The 21,294-nt window shown below is 48.3% G+C and overlaps 1 protein-coding gene across 1 annotated transcript; it reads right to left on the bottom strand.

Annotated features, from left to right (window-relative positions):
- Nucleotides 1-6: 6 nt before the first annotated feature.
- Nucleotides 7-20,268, bottom strand: LOC118095230 (serine/threonine-protein kinase NLK2). Its single transcript, XM_035136298.3, has 11 exons — nucleotides 18,044-20,268; nucleotides 16,446-16,575; nucleotides 15,056-15,111; nucleotides 14,006-14,112; nucleotides 11,559-11,644; nucleotides 8,083-8,292; nucleotides 6,214-6,315; nucleotides 5,997-6,083; nucleotides 4,847-5,045; nucleotides 1,820-1,913; nucleotides 7-1,695 (listed from the first exon to the last, which is right to left on the bottom strand). The coding sequence occupies exons 1-11, from the start codon at nucleotides 18,298-18,300 to the stop codon at nucleotides 1,647-1,649; spliced, it is 1,377 nt and encodes a 458-aa protein (XP_034992189.1). The 5' UTR covers nucleotides 18,301-20,268; the 3' UTR covers nucleotides 7-1,646.
- Between the last annotated feature and the right edge of the window lie 1,026 nt (nucleotides 20,269-21,294).

Raw genomic sequence — 21,294 nt, 5'->3', positions numbered from 1 at the left:
GAAAAATACACAGCATAAATTTAATTCAGCTACCATGGAGCACAATTAAATTAGGAGGAGAAAAAATTATTACAGCCAAGACAGTTCAAGTTTCCAGGTTGTTGGTTGTGGTTTTTTTTTTTTCATTTTCTTTTTCAGGGACAAAGGAAAAATGCACACACGCACACACGCATTCAGGATTTGAGTTTCTAAAAACCGACGGGGTCATAAATTAATGAATGAAACTGAAAAAATTAATAATAATAAAAACATCCAACGGCCCCCCCTCTCCTGCAAAAAAAGTCAGGAAAGCAAAATACAAATTAATCAACAACAGAAGTATGAAAGTTCAACACCCCCCCACACCCCGGCTAAAAATAACAAACACACAAACCAAACACACACTAGGAGAAAAGAGGTAGATTTTCGAACGGGTGTGGAAATAAGGAAGGAATAAATGTCCTTGAGGAGTGCTAAGAAGAACTAGGGTGGTTTCCTGGCTGCAGAGTGGGGTGGTGGGAGAAGGAAACTTTCAGAGATTCTGCTGACAGGATGAAGGCCTAACAAAACTATACAGTAAACCCCAGCAGTGATTTTTATTTTTTATTTAAAGGCCACGTTGGGCGATGACAAAATGGAGCCAAGTGGTACCTCAGGTGTTTTTCTTTCTGGGGGTTGGTGGTAGGACAACTGGAGCAAGCAGACAAGGAAAGGCTTGGGCCCCCCTCTGCCACACACACTTCAAATCCCCGCCCCAGGCTTTCACTGTAATTTTTACTTACTTAAAAAACCTATTGGTGTTCCATCACTGATCATATTTACTCAGGCCCAGAGTCCCCTTTTCTGATTGTAAGAAGTGGCAGAATATTCAGTGTGAACAATATGGTTGATAAAGGCTGTATGGATACCAGCTAGGAAATTGGGTTCCCCCCCCCTCCAAAGCTGTGGTTCTTTTGGGACAGTGCATTTAGGGGAACTAATACAACATGCCGCTTATTTACGGGACGGTTGCCTTGCAGACAGGAGGGAAGACGCAGCCAGTAAGAAGACCCTTCACTGATCCTAAAGAGAATTTTTTTTGGGGGGGAGGTGGGGGGGACAGCAGGGTTTGGTGCAGAATGGGCGGAACATACTGGGAAAAGCAAACACCCCTTCGCTCCAATAGCTGCAAACCCTCTAGAGCAAGACAAAACCCTAATAACGCAGGAACAGGGAGGGAAGGGTTACTCAGCCAGGAGATGGACAAATACAGGCGTGTCGGGGAACAGTGCAGTTTGGGGGTGAGTTTGCGGACAGGGAGAGTTGCACAAGGAGAATACCTACAACCTAAAGGGTTTTCCAGTGCAGAACAATAAAGGTGGAGGGGGGAAAAAGACATCAATTGATGCAAAAAACAATCCCTTCCCAACCCTCCCACCCACCCCCAAATAATAATAATAATAAAAAAGACACAGACGTTTCCCCCCCAATCCCAAATGTTTGTCCATGAGTCAAAATATTCAAGAGTGCAGGATTAAGAAGAGTGGTTGTTTATTCTTCTTCTTCTTCTTTCTCTCTCTCCATCACCCGATGAAAAGGCTCTCTCATTCTGCCCTTCTCCTTTGCTTTCCCTTTTTCTTCTTCTTCTCCTTCCTTCTCTTTCTCCCCACCCTGTCCACTGGGCGCCTTCATCTCTCCTCCTTTTTGGATACTTTGGAGGAATGCCACGCCGTGGAGCTGCCAAGTGGAAACAAGAAGAGTTTAAAGATCCTCATTTCTAGGCCAAAAACCCACTCCTAAGGTATAGTGGATGGGGGGATTCCAGCTAGGCCATGGGTGGGGGGGAGCCCCGCACACTCACCGGATGAAGGTTTTGAAGGCAGCCGACTGGGGGTTGATGCAGAGGGGGACGCGTTTCCCCCGCTGCTGGTCCAAGATAAACCTGTGCACCAGCTCTGGAAAGGGAGAAAGGGGTCCCTGTCATTCCAGTCTTCCCATTTATTCACCTCTCTTTTCCATGCCCAGTTCACCCCCAGCCTCACCGTTGCTCTCCCATCCCAGCTCTATTCTTCCCCCGAGTTCAAGCAGCTCTTCATATCTGTAAATGTGCTTTAAAACTTGTTCCTTCCCACCCAGGGCTCCTTTCTTTCCTGCCCCAAGGCCTGCCGGACAATCACACTTGGACACAAAACTTACTGCCATCATTGATTTGATGAAGTGAAGGGCCGCAAGGCCAACCAAAGCTGTTGACCTTTACTTAAGATTGAAGTTGTTGAGATTTGGGGGGGGATTTTACCCCAGGAAATAAACTGCCACAGGGGCCAGATTAAAGTGACCAGCAGGCTGCATTGGGCCCCCGAAACGGACTTTGGGTTTAGGCTGCATGCTGGGGCCAATCTAAGCAAACCCATTTTGCCAGCTCTCAACTTAGCCTTGCAGGCCGGGGGCCTGTTTCCGAGCTCAGTTCAGAGTGCTGGTGTTTGGCCTTTTATTTTGTTGCATTCATACCCCACCTGTCACGGCGCAGGCAGGCAAGGATGCCCCTGTGGTGCACAGGTGTTTTTATGACCTTGTTGCTGTTTCAACCTTGTCGCTGTGTGTTTCCCCCCTACGTTCCTGCACACAGACACACATAGGAAACCACAGGTTGAGCAAGCCTGCAGGGCGGGTGACAGCCTGGAGCCCTCCAAAGGTTTCAGGCTGCAGCTCCCATCGATGAGCCTGGCGCCACTGGCCAACACGGCGGGACACTGCCAAAGAGCAGCGGGGGTTCAGGCGGGCCCCTCACTGCCCCGTTGCTCATCGCCGAGGCCCCCCACTGCTGTTACAGCGGTGGGCAGGCAGGGTTAGCATGTCGGCATAGGAGTGAAACTCAACTTCCGCCCGGGGGAGCCACCTGTCATCTTCATTTACCCAGAATGCAATGCTCTTCTGCCGATGCAGATTCTGATCCCGGTCAGTGAACGGAGAGAAAAGGGACTAAGGGGACTGTGAAAAGCACCCCATTATACCCTGTGGAGTGATGGGCCATGTGGCTGATCCAACTATGGGGCTGTGGGGGGGGTCAGGGCACGGTGCTGAGGGCCCCCTGCAGTCTGGCGCTGGCCCTGCCCCTCATTTATAACCACTTGGAGGTGCAGGCTGGGGCTGCTGGGAGATAGAGGGCGCCAGAGTAAGGAAGGCTGGCCTAATCCTGCCTGCTCCTAGATCCGGCAGACGCTCCTTCTCCTGACCTCCAGAGCCCCCTTCCGTCTTCTCTCCCTCAGTTATTAAACCCCGCTGTAGCCCTTGGCCACAATCGTGGCTCCTCCACCTCCTTATCCCCCTTCCAGGGCCTGAGGGTCTCCTTACAAGTAATGTAGGAATCTCTTATCCTTTGCTCGCTCTGGCTCAGCACTGCCCACACTCACTGGCAGCAGCTCTCCAGGGTTTCAGGCAAGGAGACTCTCCCAGCCCTGCCTTGGGGGGTTGAACCTGGCAACTTCTGTACACGGAACATGTGCTCTAACCACTGAGCTACGACCCTTTGCTGCCCTTCGCATGCTTAGAACGGCCTCCTGGGTCAGCGGCACGATGCCCCTCCCTTCCTCCTTCTTAAAAACGGCATTTTCCACGACCCGTTTGGCGGCACATGAGTTCCCAGACCCCTCCTGTGACTCAGACGGTAACTCAGCCCCACACAAGTTTCCCCATTTCCTTCCACTTTCCCTGCTATTAATTTCAAACCGTTAACATGCAGCTTTTCATTTCTTAAAAACAAAACAAAAAAGCATTGCAACAATTAAAAGACACATTGCGAGTTTCAGAATCTAACGTGGCGATAGGCTGCAAATGTATGGTTGCAATTCTCCTGCTTTTAAACCGTTGCTATGCTTTCTTTACAAATACAAGATGTTTTAAAAGATACAGGCATGCTGCCTTTCTGAAGAACAACAACAACAAAATCCTCCCGAGCAGCTTTTCCCACATAGACGTATCGGCTGGGTGATGTTACAGAGGGTGGGTCCCTGTCAGATGCTAGATTTTCTCCTCCTTGAAGAAAGGACCTGCCCTGCTGTTGGGCCTCTGTATATATAATTTAACAAACCGCCTTGTTCATGTTTACATGCAGGTAAGTCCCGCTGTCTCCAACTGGGCACACCCCTTGCAAGCGAGCCTAACAGTGCAACCTTTCTAGATTATCCAGGAGTCCAAGTGGGGCGCAGGTGGGGGTGGGGCAAACCTTTGGCCCTCCAGATTTTCAAGACCCACAACCTTTGGGGGGGGGCACCACAGGGACCCAGGTGGCGCTGTGGTTAAACCACTGAGCCTAGGGCTTGCTGATCAGAAGGTCAGCGGTTCGAATCCCTGTGACGGGGTGAGCTCCCGTTGCTTGGTCCCAGCTCCTGCCAACCTAGCAGTTCGAAAGCACGTCAAAATGCAAGTAGATAAATAGGAACCGCTCCTGCGGGAAGGTAAACGGCGTTTCCGTGTGCTGCTCTGGTTTGCCAGAAGCGGCTTTGTCATGCTGGCCACATGACCTGGAAGCTATACGCCGGCTCCCTCGGCCAATAATGCGAGATGAGCGCCGCAATTCCAGAGTCGTCCGCGACTGGACCTAATGGTCAGGGGTCCCTTTACCTTTACCTTTACCACGTTTCCTACCCTTGTCTCAGTTTCCAGGCAGTTTTCCTCTGCTCATTTTTTTTCTGCTGCTGCTGTTTCAAAACGTATTAATTACAACTTAATTGCATACGCTATCAGCATCAGTTGCCTGGGGGATCCTGGTGTGGCAAGCCAAGATAGAAATTAAAATAGCAAAGGAGGAAGGAAGAAAGCCAAGGGTGGAACCGACCGTGTGCTCAGAGTTCTTGGCAAGGAGGGAGCCCTGGGGAGGAGGACACTCTACCTTTGACCTGCCAGACGGAGGTGAGGCTCTTCTCGTAGGATCCATCAAACTTCGGGTCGGCCCGGGGTTCAAAGTCACTGGTGTAGACGCGGCCCGAGGACACGGAAAAGCAGCAGGTGCACATGCAGGTGTGGTAGCGGAGCCGGCCCTCGTCCAGGTAAGGGTGGGAGAGGGCATCCTTGGCAGAGATCCGCTTGGCCTGCAGGCAGGAGAAGGAGAGTCAGACAAACATTGAATGTTTTTCGCCACAATTTGAACAGCGGAAGCTGAATATTCAAATGAGAACGAAGCACCTTGCACTTGGAATTTCACACCTGAAAAGCAAAACGTGGCTCACCACAATTCACTTTAAGCTCTGCGTTTGGTCTGCAATGAAACATTTCTGTTCCAAAATTATATTAACTTCCGCTTTAAGGCAGGGCTTCTGTTGAGGGCAGTTCTTTGGGCGATCTGCTCTCGAATGGAATTCAGGTGGTTTGGATTATCAAAATTAGACAATCTAGCACTTCAAGGAACCTGCAGTGGGTACCAAAAAACCAGCAGGTTCTGAGGCTCAAGTCTGGCTGGCTGAGAAAGCAAAGGCTGTGTCCCCCACCCCCGAGGGCCACAGACTGTGGAATGGAAGAACATACAGTCGTATCTTGGATCCCAGACGCCTAGCGAGTCAAACGTTTTGGCTCCTATCACCACAAACCCGGAAGTGAGTGTTCCAGTTTGTGGATGTTCTTTGGAACCTGAACATCCGACATGGCTTCCGCAGCTTCCGATTGGCTGCAGGAGCTTCCTGCAGCCAATTGGAAGCCATGCCTTGGTTTCCTAAAATTTTGGAAGTTGAACGGACTTCCGGAATGGATTCCGTTCGACTTCCGAGGTACCACTTTACACACTTTGTGCTTGCAGGTGGTGGAAGTGAGGAAGCATCACCGGAACGGCTTCTTTCCCATGCAGTGGGCAGGGGAGAGAGCAGCAGCCTACCGTTTCATCGTTTATTTTTATTTCATTACTTTTACACCCCACCTTTCTTCCAGAGAGCTAAAAAACGCAGACATGGTTTTCCCCCCCTTTCTGTTTCACCCTCACAACATTCATGTGAGGTAGGCCAACCCAAGAGGCCGTCACGGGGTCAATACCTTCCCTGACACCAACTCACCGGGTCAAAGACCAGCATCCGGCAGAGCAGATGGACGGCTTCGTGGGTGGCTTCTCCAGAGAGCATGTAAAGGACAGACAGCGACGGCTGGAAAGAGACAAAGAGGGTTGAGTCTGCGAGGGGGGGGGGCACATGCCTGGTGCCATTCTCTTCCTCTTTCCCTCCCTCCCCGTCCTCACAGTTCCCCCCCCCAACAGACAGTCCCAGCTGTACTCACTGGCTTGTGGTTGCCACGCAGAATGTGGGCCCGAGCCCCCTCACAGGCTGAATGGAGGGCGGCCACAGGAGGAGTCCCCAGGAGGTCTGTGATCAGGTCCAGCTGCCGACCGCAGAACAGTGCAAAGGAGCCGCGAGGCCGGAAGGGAGAAGGAGGGAGCAGCGAGAGGGAGCAGGAGGACAGGAAAGAAAGAAATTTACTGCTCCTGCGTTATGATCAGCTACAGAGCCCCTCCCCCTTGAATGCCCACAGGTACAATCCATTACGTTGCCAGCCAAAGGCGGGGCCTTCTCAGTGGTGGCCCTGAAGTTGCAGAACTCCCTCCCTAATGGCACTTCCAGGCACAGGCCTTCAAAAGCGGCTGGAAATCCAGCCTGCCTTTCCTTTTTTTTTCCTGGGATTTTTTGCCCTCATGGAAGGGGGCCAGCTTTCGTTCTTTTTTTTCATAATAATGTTTATTCATTTTATAAGAAAACAACAGCATACAAATAGCATTTTTAATGAATGGTGAATTCACTTGATATTACACACATATTAACACAAAAATTAAGCTAAACGAAAAAAGAAACACAAAAAACAAAAATGCATAAAATATTTCTTATATGTACCTTAATTTCATTCACTTCTTCAAATGACTTCCATCATTCCTTTCGTTCTGATTTTCATTATAATACATCTTTAGCAGTTTATTCCTCATCTTTAGTAATCAAAGCTTTATTTAATCATTCCTTACTTTTTTTTAATTATTCCTTACTTTATTAACCAATTTCTAAATTCTATACTATCTAACACTACATCAACTCCTATTTTGACGCATACAACCTATATATCTTCACAAAGGAAATAACATTTTAATCAAAATGATTCCAGATTTTTACTTTGCCTGATTTTTAATGTGTGAGTTTGTTTTCTAAACCTATTCAAAAGTATCTCAATCAGACCTCCTTTAGTTGCACGCCATCTTATGAGGACCCTATAAAACAATATGTTTTATGGCACAGCATCTTGCTTAGTGTGCTGAAGGTCCCAGGTTTAATCTCTAGGCTGAGGTGGGAACGCCCCTTGTCCGCAACCCTGGAGAAGTTGCTGCCAGACTGTGAAGGCAATACTGAGTGAGATGGACGAGTGGTGAGACCAATAGCAGCCAATGTGGCAGGACTCTGGCTGATGCATCCATCCGGCCCCAACCTCACTGCCCTGCCTCACCCCAGTGCCTCCAGGCACCTGGTGTCAATTTGGGAGTGATCAACATCCTTAGAAGCCTAATATGCAATGTCATTTTCATGTCACCCATCATTAAGGAAAATGAGAATTTGTCTTTTTAGCATTATAGGTGGATGGATTGCTGTTTGGTGCCCACTGGTGGCTGTTTTGTAGAATTACAAGCACCGGTGATATGGGACTCAGCTACAACGGCAAAGAAAAAGCACTTTATATGCATTGTTTATGCATTCTAAGACTGTGCCACCAGATGGTGCTGTGGAGTCCCATTTTTTGCCAACCTGATTTCTCATACGAAGTTTACAACACATTTAACTGAAACGCCTCTAGATCCAGCCAGGCTCTTTGCCACCAACAGCTTCCCACCCTTTCTCCAATACAGTACAGTGGTACCTCTACTTACGAATGTTTCTACTTACGAATGTTTCTACTTACGAATGGAGCTCCGTCCGCCATCTTGGATGCGGTTTAGATAGGATTTTTTCTACTTACGAATTTTTAGATAGGGTTGCTTCTACTTACGAATTTTTTCTCCCAATGCATTCCTATGGGATTCGACTTACAAATTTTTTCGACTTACGAATGTGCATTCGGAACGCATTAAATTCGCAAGTAGAGGTACCACTGTATTGGCTTTCTATACATTACCTGCTGAATTGGGCTCTGGGCCTGGAAGAGGATACGCCTGCCCAAAAGTTCCGCGAAGATGCAGCCCACCGACCAAATATCAATTGGGCGTCCGTAGTGCCTGGTGCCCATCAGGATCTCAGGGGCCCGGTAATATTGAGTTACCACTTCTTGAGTCATGTGCTGGGACTCATCTGGCTCCTCTACCCGGGCCAAGCCAAAATCGCAGATCTGAAGGGAAGACAAGGAGCGTGTCAAGCGGTAGAAGGAGGACAAAGATCATAGACATCTGGTCCCAAATCCTCTCCAACTTCAGCCTGGTGTGCAGCGCCCCCTGGTGGAATGAACAGACTTCCTTCAAAGCCACAAGTGACCCTGATTCCATTAGAGGTGCTGGGGCTCAAGCCTTCCAGAAAGTCACGCCCTTTGACCCGGAAGGATTTTCTTATGGATCCCAGCTGGGTATTGGTGGGCTGTGGTGATTCATTGCATAGTAAGAAACAAAAAAAGCTTTTTCTGAGCGTGACACTACGTTCCTTTCCTTCACTGTTGTCTCATGTCTTCCACGTCAAGTCCTGGCACTATAAAATGGTTTCACTTCAAAATGAGAAGAAGAAAAAAGCCTCCTGGTTCACCTCCGTTATCAGGGGAAAGCTGCCCTCTGCCAAAATGAGGGTGGAAATCTACAGCATTGCTTAATTTGAACATTTAGCTGTGCAGATTTATTCATTCTTTACAAAGGCCAAAATTGCCTTTTAATCCTTACCTCCTTTGTCCCCGTTACAAGATGCAGGTCTGTTTTAGTTCCATTGCAGGGGAACTGAGCTGGAGGCGAGCAAATCGTTTGGAGGCAACCGATGGATCTACTACAGAGGATGGACTTGAGCCAAAGTCTTCCAGCGGGGGGGGGGGGGCTGTGAGGACCCCATGGCCCTACAAATGCTGTTGGGACTCCAGCATGCCGAGTAACTTGCAACCCAGCAACTACTTTTCCTTGGGTTGGGGCGGTGGCAACAGGATCCCCACCCCTGTTTTAAAGTACTGTTCTTAAGGGCAGGACTAGAATTGGTAGAAATTGCAAGGAAGCAGATTTCATAGAATCTTAGAATCATAGAGTTGGAAAAGACCACAAGGGCCATCCAGTCCAACCCCCTGCCGAGCAGGAAACACCATCAAAGCATTCTTGACATATGCCTGTCAAGCCTCTGCTTAAAGACCTCCAAAGAAGGAGACTCCACCACACTCCTTGGTAGCAAATTCCACTGCCGAACAGCTCTTACTATCAGGAAGTTCTTTCTAATGTTTAGGTGGAATCTTCTTTCTTGTAGTTTGAATCCATTGCTCCGTGTCCGCTTCTCTGGAGCAGCAGAAAACAACCTTTATCCCTCCTCTATATGACATCCTTTTATATATTTAAACATGGCTATCATATCATCCCTTAACCTTCTCTTCTCCAGGCTAAACGTACCCAGCTCCCTAAGCCGTTCCTCATAAGGCATCGTTTCCAGGCCTTTGACCATTTTCGTTGCCCTCTTCTGGACACGTTCCAGCTTGTCAGTATCCTTCTTGAACTGTGGTGCCCAGAACTGGACACAGTTCTCCAGGTGAGGTTTGACCAGAGCAGAATACAGTGGTAGTATTACTTCCCTTGATCTAGATGCTATACTCCTATTGATGCAGCCCAGAATTGCATTGGCCTTTTTAGCTGCTGCATCACACTGCTGACTCATGTCAAGTTTGTGGTCTACCAAGACTCCTAGATCCTTTTCACATGTACTGCTCTCAAGCCAGATGTCACCCATCCTGTATTCGTGCCTTTCATTTTTTTTGCCCAAGTGTAGTACTTTACATTTCTCCTTGTTAAAATTCATCTTGTTTGCTTTGGCCCAGTTGTCTAATCTGTTAAGGTCATTTTGAAGTGTGATCCTGTCCTCTGGGGTATTAGCCACCCCTCCCAATTTGGTGTCATCTGCAAACTTGCTCAGGATGCCCTCAAGCCCATCATCCAAGTCACTGATAAAGATGTTGAATAAGATTGGGCCCAAGACAGAACCCTGTGGCACCCCACTAGTCACTACTCTCCAGGATGAGGAGGAGCCATTGAAGAGCACCCTTTGGGTTCGGTCAGTCAGCCAGTTAAAAATCCACTGAATGGTAGCATTGTCTAGCCCGCATTTTACCAGCTTCTTTACAAGAATATCATGGGGCACCTTGTCAAAGGCCTTGCTGAAATCAAGATAGGCTACATCCACAGCATTCCCTTCATCTACCAGGCTTGTAATTCTGTCAAAAAATGAGATCAGATTAGTCTGACATGACTTATTTTTCAGAAACCCATGCTGACTTTTAGTGATCACAGAGTTTCTTTCTAGGTGCTCACAGACCGTTTGCTTAATGATCTGCTCTAGAATCTTTCCTGGTATTGATGTCAGGCTGACTGGGCGGTCATTGTTTGGATCCTCTCTTTTCCCCTTTTTGAAAATAGGGACAACATTTGCCCTCCTCCAGTCTGCTGGAACTTCGCCTGTTCTCCAGGAATTTTCAAAGATTATTGCCAGTGGTTCTGAAATCACCTCTGCCAGTTCTTTTAATACTCTTGGATGTAGTTCATCTGTAGTTCATTTCGATGAACCATTAGGAGATACTTCCAAGCTGCTCATCATAAGAACCTCATAGCACTGAAGGATTTGTTGCCCAAGTCTGCTTAGAATCATAGAACGGTAGGGCTGGAAGGGCCACGAGGGTCATCTAGTCCAACCCCCTGCAATGCAGGAATCTTTCACCCCATGTGATGCTCAAACCCACAACCCTGGGATTAAGAGTCTCATACTCTACCGGCTGAGCTATCCAGCCTCATCCAGCTTGTTTTCCTTTCCCTCCACATCCTGTTTTTCCTTTCGTTACATGTCTTCTTAGACTGCAAGCCTGAGAGCAAGAGCTATGTTATTTCTATGGACCTACAAGTCACCGTGGGAGCTTTTTGCAGTTAATGGGGGGGGGGGGCATTAATGCTACGAATAAAGAAAGGGTCACTTGGCACAGAGTTTTCCTTCTTCACAAATGGTCACAATCTGAACAGACGTTTTCAGTGAGCAACAACCATGAGATGTCCTATTTAGTAGGGTTGCCATACATCCAGAATTTCCTGGACACAGCCAGGATTCGGCCGTTGGGAACTGTGTCCAGGAGGAAATCCCTGAAATGTCCAGGAAAATCCAGACGCATGGCAACCCATATCGGAAGTGGCCATTTCTTGAAAAAAATAGCTCTAAAACCTGAAAAAAAAATTTGCTCAACAAGCTCAACAACTTTGGCCAAAAAACAAAACGGACCAAAAAACATATTTGCCTAAAAAAGCTCAACAACTTTTCTGTCCGGATTTCCACTTTCTGAAATATGGCAAACCTATGATTAGCAATCACAATACAGTATTAATTAGTGGGATAAGAGACAATTGCACCCAAGGGCTCCCCCTAGTGGCTACAAGGCTGAATTACCTTGAGGACACAGTTGCTGTTGACCAGCAAATTCCCAGGTTTGATGTCCCGATGGAGAACACCGGCAGAGTGCAAATATTTCAGCCCTGGCGGAGAGAGAGAAAAGAATTTGCAGTGTCACAAAACTTCCCTGCACCAAATGGGCTGACTGAAGCAAAAAGGAAAAGGGCTGAGATGTTTGATTAGAATGGCTCCAATTAATTTTTTAAGGATATTTTTTAAATAAAAAATGTGCAACTACTTATAAAAACTAGAGGGCTAAACACTATTCTTTAAAAGAGGCATTTTTTTCCCGCCACCATCTTTTCTCAAAGTGTTGGTGCTGACCTTTAAAGCCCTAAACAGCCTCGCCCCAGTATACCTGAAGGAGCATCTCCCACCCCCATCGTTCTGCCTGGACACTGAGATCCAGCACCAAGTGCCTTCTGGCGGTTCCCTCACTGCGAGAAGCAAAGCTACAGGGAACCAGTGGAACACCCTCCCATCAGATGTCAAAGAGATAAATAACTACCTGACATTTAGAAGACATATGAAAGCAGCCCTGTTCAGTGAATTTTTTAAATGTGTGACATTTTAATGTATTTTAAATTTTTGTTGGAAGCCGCCCAGAGTGGCTGGGGAAACCCAGCCAGATGGGCAGTGTACAAATAATGAATTATTATTATTATTATTATCATATTCTCTTAAAGGTAAAGGGAACCTGACCATTAGGTCCAGCCGTGACCGACTCTGGGGTTGCGGTGCTCATCTCACATTATTGGCCGAGGGAGCCGGCGTATAGCTTCCAGGTCATGTGGCCAGCATGACAATGCCGCTTCTGGTAAACCAGAGCAGCTCACGGAACACCATTTGCCTTCCCGCTGTAGCAGTACCTATTTATCTACTTGCACTTTGATGTGCCTTCGAACTGCTGGGTTGCCAGGAGCTGGGACCGAGCAACGGGAGCTCACCCCGTTGTGGGGATTCGAACCGCCGACCTTCTGATCGGAAAGCCCTAGGCTCTGTAGTTTAACCCACAGCGCCACCCGTGTCCCATCTATTGTATATTCTCTTACAAAGCAGGTAATGCCTCTTCTAAAATGACATGCTTGCGTGATCTAAAAACAAAAGAAATTATGCTTCTGGCTTCAGAACTATCATTTTACCCATATGCCAGCATTATTGATAAATCAATTAACAACAACTCATACGATTAATGGACTAAAAACTGTGGTTAATCCGGTTTTCAGCTCTGCAAAGAACAAAAACCTCAGAGAAGGAAGGAAGGAAGTGATTGAAAGGCAGTAAAAAATACATGAAGCGTGATAGAACGAGGTTGAGAAAGAATTGAGAAAGTGCAGGTGAGGGACAGAAGAAAATAGCAATAAAAGTCAAAAGGGAAGAGAAGCATGAAAGAGAGGAGAATAATTTAAGACAGGCATCCCCAAATTTCAGCCCTCCAGATGTTTTGAACTACAATTCCCATCATCCCTGACCACTGGTCCTGTTAGCTAGGGATCATAGGAGTTGTAGGCCAAAACATCTGGAGGGCCACAGTTTGGGGGTGCCTGATTTAAGACGATGGAAGGAAGAGGGATTCTAGGGATGGAACTTCAGAGCTGGGTTGGACATCAACCCTCCTACAATAAAAGGTTGTGGCATCTCCACATCCTACAGAGATCCTCTGATGGGCACTTCAAGTGGCTTCTCATATCCCTGAGGTTCAGTTGCCCTTGACCAGGCATCCCCAAACTTCTGCCCTCCAGATGTTTTGGACTACAATTCCCATCTTCCCCGACCACTGGTCCTGTTAGATAGGGACATAGCTGCCAAGTCTTCCGTATTCCCTGGGAAATCCCCGTTTTTCCAGCTGTCCCCAGCCGAAAAAACGGATTTTTTTGTTTTCCCCCGGTTTATTCTGGCGCAGTGGCCATTTTGGAACTGGGCGGAGCATGCTCAGAAGCGACATTTGATGCTGCTCTGCCCAGTTCCAAAATGGCTGCAGCGCGACTTCTGGTGCGGCGGCCATTATGGAACTGGGCACAGCAGCATCAAAAGTCACTTCTGAGCATGCTCCGCCCATTTCTAAAATGGCGGCAGCGCTACTTCCGGTATGCTACTTCCGAGGAACTTGGCAGGTATGGATAGGGATCATGGGAGTTGTAGGCCAAAACATCTGGAGGGCGGAAGTTTGGGGATGCCTGGCCTTGACTATGGGCCAAGCCTTTAATGTGGCAGGCGCTGCGCTGGGGAATTCCTTGCCACTAGAAGTTCAGCAAGAATCATCCCTGTCTACTTGCTATGGTAATGGTGTTATTCAGATGAGCCTTTGAAACATGATTCCCATCCCATAACGAGCTTTTATTGTTGTTTTTCTAAAAGCTACTGTAATTTGGTGTGTTGCATACGGACTGCCTTGCGGCATATTGTGAATGAACAGCTCAGTTTAGAAATGTTTAGATACTCACCCCTGAGGATCTGATACAGAAAGACCTTGATGTGGTCAGCGCTGAGAGGTTGTGGAGACACAATGACTTTGTGAAGGTCACTTTGCATCAACTCAGTGATGACGTAACTGGTGGACATCGTCAAGGAGGATGCGGGAGATGGGACCAGAGAACGACCAGGTATCTGAGCGCCCAGCCCCTTCCCATCGTAAGCAAAAAAGAAAAATTGGTTCTCCGCCACTTAGTTGAACCAACTGCTTCCAGCAAAATTAGGAGGCAGAAAGCACAGAACACACAAAGGCAAGGGCAAGGGAAAATCAAGGCAAGTGTAAAAAATAACAATTATACAGATGGACCAAAGACAGGTAAAAGGAAAGTAAAACACACTGCAAAATGAAAGAATGTCATCAAGACAATTGAAACGATGGAAAAGGCCAATGCTGCTTGTAAAGGAGACACCAAGAATGAATTTTTTTTGGGGGGGGGAGCGGATTATTGAAAACAAAAGCGGATCTAATGGAGGTTATAATTGGGGAGGACAGACAAGTAGTGTTAACAGCAGAAGGAAGTAAAATAAGAAGAAACAGTCAGGGGAATGAATGATGATATTCTTGAAAGCAAATAGGTTACAGAAAAAGGGAGACCCTGAGGAGTGAAGGAAAACGAAGACAATAAAAAGAAAAGAACTGAAATGAAGCCAAGAAGAAGCCGTGAAACAATTGCATTGGGAGGGGGGGGGGGACTGAGAAATGCTTGACAAACTGTAAATTAAGGAAGCTGAACACAGATAGGAAACAAAAATTAATTTGGAAAAAAAGCATGGCAGAAAAATTATAGGGGGGGGACCCCAAACCAACACAATCCCTGAAAACTGTAAGAAAAGCAATTACAAAATAAATAAATGAACGAACACATAAAAGGGGTGGGTGGGAAGGAGACAACAAAAAGAAAATACCTATATTGGCCTCTCCAGCAAAGGATAGAGGTGGGGGGCAGAAATGATAAGCAAAGGAATGCTGGGAAGATAACTGAGCAACAGGCCCACCGGCCTGCGTGTGGGACGAAGGATACATCTCCTCAAAACAGTCGATTTGTGGAGGTTGGAGAATGTCCAACGCTGAGAGGACCTGAGAGAACAAGAGAAAGAACCTTCAACAGTTGGGTTTTTGTTTTTTTAATGTCCAGTCAGAGAAAGTTATGTGGGGTGAGCTATCTCAATGCATTACCAATGTAACTGTTACGGCTCCTCGGCCCTCTTTTATCACTCAGGGGAAAGATTATTTTGCTACTTCAGATACCCTTGTGAAAGACGGAGACACAAATAGGATCCAGTCACAACAAAGTGGTCAGGTTTCTAAACACTCTGAACGACTGTGTCCTGGAACAGCTAGTCCAGGAAGCAGCAGGGGAGCAGAGACCGTGGACTTGCAGTCAAACCTTGGTTGTCGAACGTAATCCGTTCCGGAAGCCCGTTCAGCTTCCAAAGCGTTCGATAACCAAGGCGCGGCTTCCAATGGGTTGCAAAAGCTTCCTGCGCTCAAGTGGAAGCCACGTCGGACATTCAGCTTCTGAAAAATGTTCGAAAATCAGAACATTTACTTCCGGGTTTTCGGCCTTCAGGAGACGAAACGTTCCAAAACGGAGCCGTTTGGGAACCAAGGTTTGACTGTAATCGTAAGTGGCAGATGTAAATTCTATAGAGCTGACTGGGGACAAGTGACCATCGCGTTATCAAAACCAACATTTATGGGAAGGGAGACAAGTGCCAAGGAAATCCCAAACTAGTCACATTTAGCTTCCAAAGAGGAAATCTCCCCAAAACGAAGGGACTGGTACAAAGGCAGTTGAACACTAAGAGGGCCAAACCTCTCCAGAATGTGGGAACCACTTTTTGGGAAGCTTTTAATGTTTGGTGTTTCATTATTATTTTATATCTGTCGGAAGCCGCCCAGAGCGGCTGGGGCAACTCACGTCAGATGGATGCGGTAGAAATAATAAAATTACGATGATGATGAAAGCTCAGCTTGAATGTGTACCACAAACCAGGGAAGGTACCGTCAAGGTCCTAAGAACATAAGACCAAGTCAATGGCCCACCTTGGCCAGCCACTGTCCATGCCATGCACAATTTTATAATCTTCTATCATGTCACTTCTCAACCGTCTTTTGTCTGAAGTCCCAATGCTGCAACCTTGGTTCAGAAAAAGGGTGAGCGAGGGTGGGGACACGACAGACGTGTATAAAAGCAATGCACAGCGCAGAAAAAGTATACACAGTGATGCCACATCAGGGCTACAGGCAGAAATCTGCATGGCGGCTGGCACTGACGGGACCACTCGCTCCCCTACCCCCTAACAGATAGGCCCATGGAGAGATGCGCTGACCTACGGTAGCAGAGCAGCCAAGCAGAGGACACTTTGCCGAGCCCCACCAAACTCCCCTTGCACCCTCTGCACACTCACGTTGTCGTGCTTGAAGTAACAGAGCATTCTCAACTCCCTGAAGACCCGTTTGCAAGAGACCAAGTTCTGGAAAACGTTGGGCATCTTTTTGAGTGCAACTCGCGACCCGTCTCGGGGATCCGTCACCGACCTGCGGAAAGAAAAACGGAACGCCTTTGACATGGCCATTCACAGCTCTCCTGGTCCTCTGGCTTCGGACTGTGGAACCAGTGGTCCTCCAGATTCGGACTCCAATTCCCAGCAGACCCCAACGGTCAGGAATGGTGGAAGTTGAACACCCAGAAGGCTCCAGTTTTCCTGATCCCTACCCTAGCCCCTTCCTTCCCTGCTTCAGACTTCAACCTCCTCAAAAAACTAAACGAAACCCAGTGACAGGAGCAAGCCAGCAGAAAATCACACTGAGCAACTTGGAGTTAACTCGTTATTGGCAAAACCAAGATACGCACAGGAGTATCAGGCTACTGAGCACAGCAACTCACCTGCGACAGGTCTTGTCCCCATAGAGCAGAAGCTGAGACTGCGCCTGCATGCAGCCAACCTCTCCTCTGCCCTTTCATGCCTCTTCTATCCCCCCCCCCCCACAGTTTTTAAATTGGTTGAAAACTTTATAACAGAAATATGCAATAGATGCTCTAGGCAAAATAAGAAATAAAAAACAAACAATTATTCATTCTTTAACTAATACTTGCTTTGTACATCCATTTGTGATTAAATTTGACAAGACCTCCGATCTTCCCCTTGCGTTCCCGAATTAAGTTCCTTAAATACGCACTTAAACTTTACTTTTTCTGTGTTATTTGACTTACTATCAATTTTATTTTATAAAATGACCCTACTCACACACCGAAGCTCAACCAAGACCTGCCAGCGGATTGATCTTTTGAGTGCTCTTTCACATATACCCTGTATATATCCCGCTCTCTGATAAATTTTTCATATGTAACGTCTCTTAACCTTGCTGATAATCTCGCCAGTTCAGCGTACTCTCTTATTTTGTTTTGCCATTCTAATAAAAAAAATGAAAAAAATATATTCATGCCTCTTCTGGTTCTGGGAGACCAGGGGGAAAAAAGAGATTGCTGCAGCATGAGAGGGAGACCCTCGTGTCTCTTCCCCAGCCAGCCTCTCCCTGCCCGTCTTCTTACTTACAAGCAGTCTATTAGGCTGGTATTGCTGCAATCTGAGACTGTACCTCCATGTCTACCTTTGCTCCCCCCACTTCATGCCTCTCCTGGTCCTAGGAGACCAGAAGGGAGGGGAGCTTGCTGCAGCAGGAGAGGGAGACCCTTGAGTCTCTTCCCCAGCCTGTCTCATCTCTGCCTCTCAGCTCCCTCCTCTCCTGCTTCAGCTTCTGGGCTTCTCTCTGCCACAGACTCTCCCAGCTCACTAAGCCCTGCTACAGCTCACTAAGCCCTGCTTCAGCTTCCAACGTCTCCTCCTCCCAGTCTTCTCCCTCTGACCACTCATGGTTGCCCCACTACCACTCCCCTGGCTCTGAGCCTTCTTCCCTTGGGGGCTCCTCCACCGGTTCCCCCACCATTCCTCCACGTCCAACCAGCCCACAACCCCCAGCGACCCCCAACTCCTCACTCACTCACCACACCACGCCAAAAGCTCCATAGCCAATGGGCCGATCGGGCTCCGGCTCCACCACCACTGCATTGCTGAGTGGCGTCTGCGGCGTTTGCGTCTGCTGCTGCTGCGGGGAGGCTAGCTGTACCCCATTATTGCAATAATACTTCTGCCCCCCACCTAGCCCGGCTGCTAAAGGGGGTTGTATTAACCCAGTGAGCGCCCCAAAAACATTGCTACAGAGCTGGGCTTGCAGGGGGTGATTCGGGTCCTGAAAAGCCATTGGACAAATTGGGGGGTGGGGGCCAAAAGAAATGATGATTTTGAGAAAGGGGCTACAGAGAGCCTGCTTTAGGAATCAAAAGCGGGATGTGCTCTTGGGTCTGAAGTTAGGATTTCAAGGCACCCTTGGGACAGCGGGGAAGCTCTGAGCTGGGGAGGGTGGGATTTGCAGGTGCCTATTGAAAGGCTGGCTGAACGCAGGTATACAGGGCTGAAGAAACGTCTGCAATATTGGGTGCTCGAAAGTTTTGGGGTGTCCCAGAATCTGCAAAGGAGTGTTCTTGACAGTAGTATGGCCTTAGCAGCACCTGGTCTTGAGAGCTCTCACGTCTTAGAAAGAAAAGGGAGGTATTTAGGGATACCTTGAATGTAGAAGGGTCTGGAAAACGCGGGTTGTGGGTGAGTGTCTTGGGTTATGGGGCACTACAGAGGCAGTTGGGGGGGGCTCAGATCACTACTTTCAACTCTCGTTGAAAGCGGGGTGATTTAACACATGAAAACTCTAGTTATCCAATTCACGTCCCTCTAACAAGAGATGAGACGCTCCAGGGAATATCTCTAAGGAGGTTTTTTCCTCTGCAAATTTCAGACTGAATTAAATGAAAAGGAACAATTTGTCAGAACAGATTTTTGGAGCCCTGGTTCCAGAATGTTGGATAGGCTGGAAGAATTGTTGGCTTTTATATCAGGAACCTCTGGGATTAGGTGTTTACTAGAGAGTAGGCAGGCACTCAAATGTTATCTCACTATATAACTGAGATTTAGGGAATCTGTTATTACTATTACTGTTCTTTTACAAACAGATGAAAATGCTGGACCCTATAGAAATGTGGTGAAGAAGCCCAGGTTCCTCCCTGCTAGAGGGATGGAAAATTTGGGGATCCCCGTAGACATAAATGGATAGTATGACCTATAGCTATGGGAGAAAGAAAAGCAAGGCGCCCGTCTGGAACCAGGGAAGCAGGAGCAATTTCAGAAGTGCACTTCAAAATATAGGGGAAGGGGATCTATTGCCTTTCTAATAAGGTTGGGGGGGTGATAGATTCAGGGTTGTACCACAGAAATCATGAGAGGTGGCTGAAGTAAACAGAAAATTCAAGAGCAGCAGAAATTCTGGAGAGTGTCCAAAGAGATGTTTGTGTGATTCTCTACAATTATGACCAGCAAAATTCAGACCCACAAGGGATCTCTTACACAGAGGGGTGAAATCACTTTTGGGGGAAGCCTATTGAGAATTGGGGGGGGGGGTGTCAGGAAAGTAGACTCTTCCTTGAAAGGGGTTTCTTTTTTAAAATATGTGCGCGGAGGGGAGCTATCTTTCCGGAATCAAATCTTCCTTTATGATTTGGAGAAGTTTGATAAAACCTAGGGGTGCCTGGAAAAACCCTCTCAAAGGTCAGCTGTTGATTGTGGCGGATGTTGATGCGGGGGGGGGGGGTTGCTGATGGTAAATATTAGGGTGCTGGAAGGGTCTTCTTTTGGGGGGTGGGGGGCTGGGTGTCTCCTAGTGGGAAAAAGGTGTTCCTTGGAAATAGAATCAGATAATTTCCGGGGTGCTCAGAGAGGATGAATGAGGGTGGCGAGGGTGGGGGGGGAGAGAGAAGAGCCTTAAAGGAGACCCCCCTCCCGACGCGGAAGCCCCTCCAGCGGTGGTTGCGGGGGGGAAGGTGGGGCGCCCATCGCGGCGGAATGGGGTCCTCCCCCCCACCCGCCCCCCCGGGTGGGCTTCGCAGAGCCTCAGCAAGGCATGGGGAGGTGGGGGTGGGTGGGCGCTGCTGCTGCTGTGGCCGGAGACAAAAGGGGCTCCCTGGGGAAAGGAGAGGAGAAAGAGATAGAGACCCCCTGCAATCTCCCCCCCCCCAGCAAAGAAGGGCAAACCCGAGCGAGGCGGCAGCGGCGTCTAGGCGGGCAGGCGGGCGCCTGGCGGGGTCTTTGTTAGAGGCGCTGCGGGTCCATCTTTGCAGGCAGGAGGGAGGGAAGGAGGGAGGGAGGGAGGAAGGAAGGAAGGAGGCAGCAGCCAGGCAGGAAGGAAGGAAGGGGAAGGCAGGCGGCGGGACGCGGAGAAGCCCGAGAGGAGGAGCAGCAGCAGCAGCAGAGAGAGGGGAGCCGGGCGGACCCCATCTACCGGCCGCGGGGAGAGAGGCAGGCTGGCCGCCCAGGGAGGGAGGCGGGGAATGGAGGAGAGGAGGAAAAACAGGAGGAGAAGAGGGGCGAGAGGACAGCAGGCAAGGGAGGAGAGAAAGGGAAAGGGAAAGGGAAAGTGGAAGCCGCCTGGATTTGCAGATCAGGTCCTAAAGAGGAGAAGGCGCAACTGGCCTTTCCAGCGACTTGTAGATTTATTTAGGATCATTCTTCTAGTCCAGCCCCCTGCAATGCAGGAATACGCAGCTGGCCCGCACGGGGACCGAACCTGCAACCTTGGCCGTATCAGCACCGTGCTGCATATGTAACCAACTGGGCTCCCAAAATCTGTTTTGACAAATTGTTCCTTTTCATTTAATTCGGTCTGAAATTCGCAGAGGGGAAAAAACACCCGCTTGGAGATATTGCCTGGAATGTTTAATCTCTGATACCGGTAGAGGGACGTGAATTGGATAACTAGAGTTTTCATGTGTTAAATCACTCCGCTTTCAACGAGAGTTATGAGTAGGGTTCTGAGACCCTCCAAACTGGATGATCTGGGTGGGATCATCTAGTCCGACCATCTGCAACGCAGGAACCTTTCACCTGAAGTGGGACTTGAACTCATGACCCTGAGATGAAGGATCTCCTGCTCTACTAATTGGGCTATGCCTCAGGTGGCCCTGATATCTAAGAAGAGGCGTGGCGTGAGGAGTAAGGCCTAGGATAGGTGGAGAGTGGAAAGGGACCGCAGTGTATCCAAAACTAGGAGACTGCAAGGGGCACAGGGTTCCTTGATTTTGTACACATTCCCCACACACACACACACCTCTTCAGATAGCAGACATCCATATTGTTATTACGTATCTTGTGT

This window comes from Zootoca vivipara, chromosome 12 (genome assembly GCF_965207765.1).
Source record: "Zootoca vivipara chromosome 12, rZooViv2.hap1.1, whole genome shotgun sequence".
NCBI lineage: Eukaryota > Metazoa > Chordata > Lepidosauria > Squamata > Lacertidae > Zootoca > Zootoca vivipara.
This window is presented reverse-complemented; position numbering and strand designations above follow the sequence as displayed.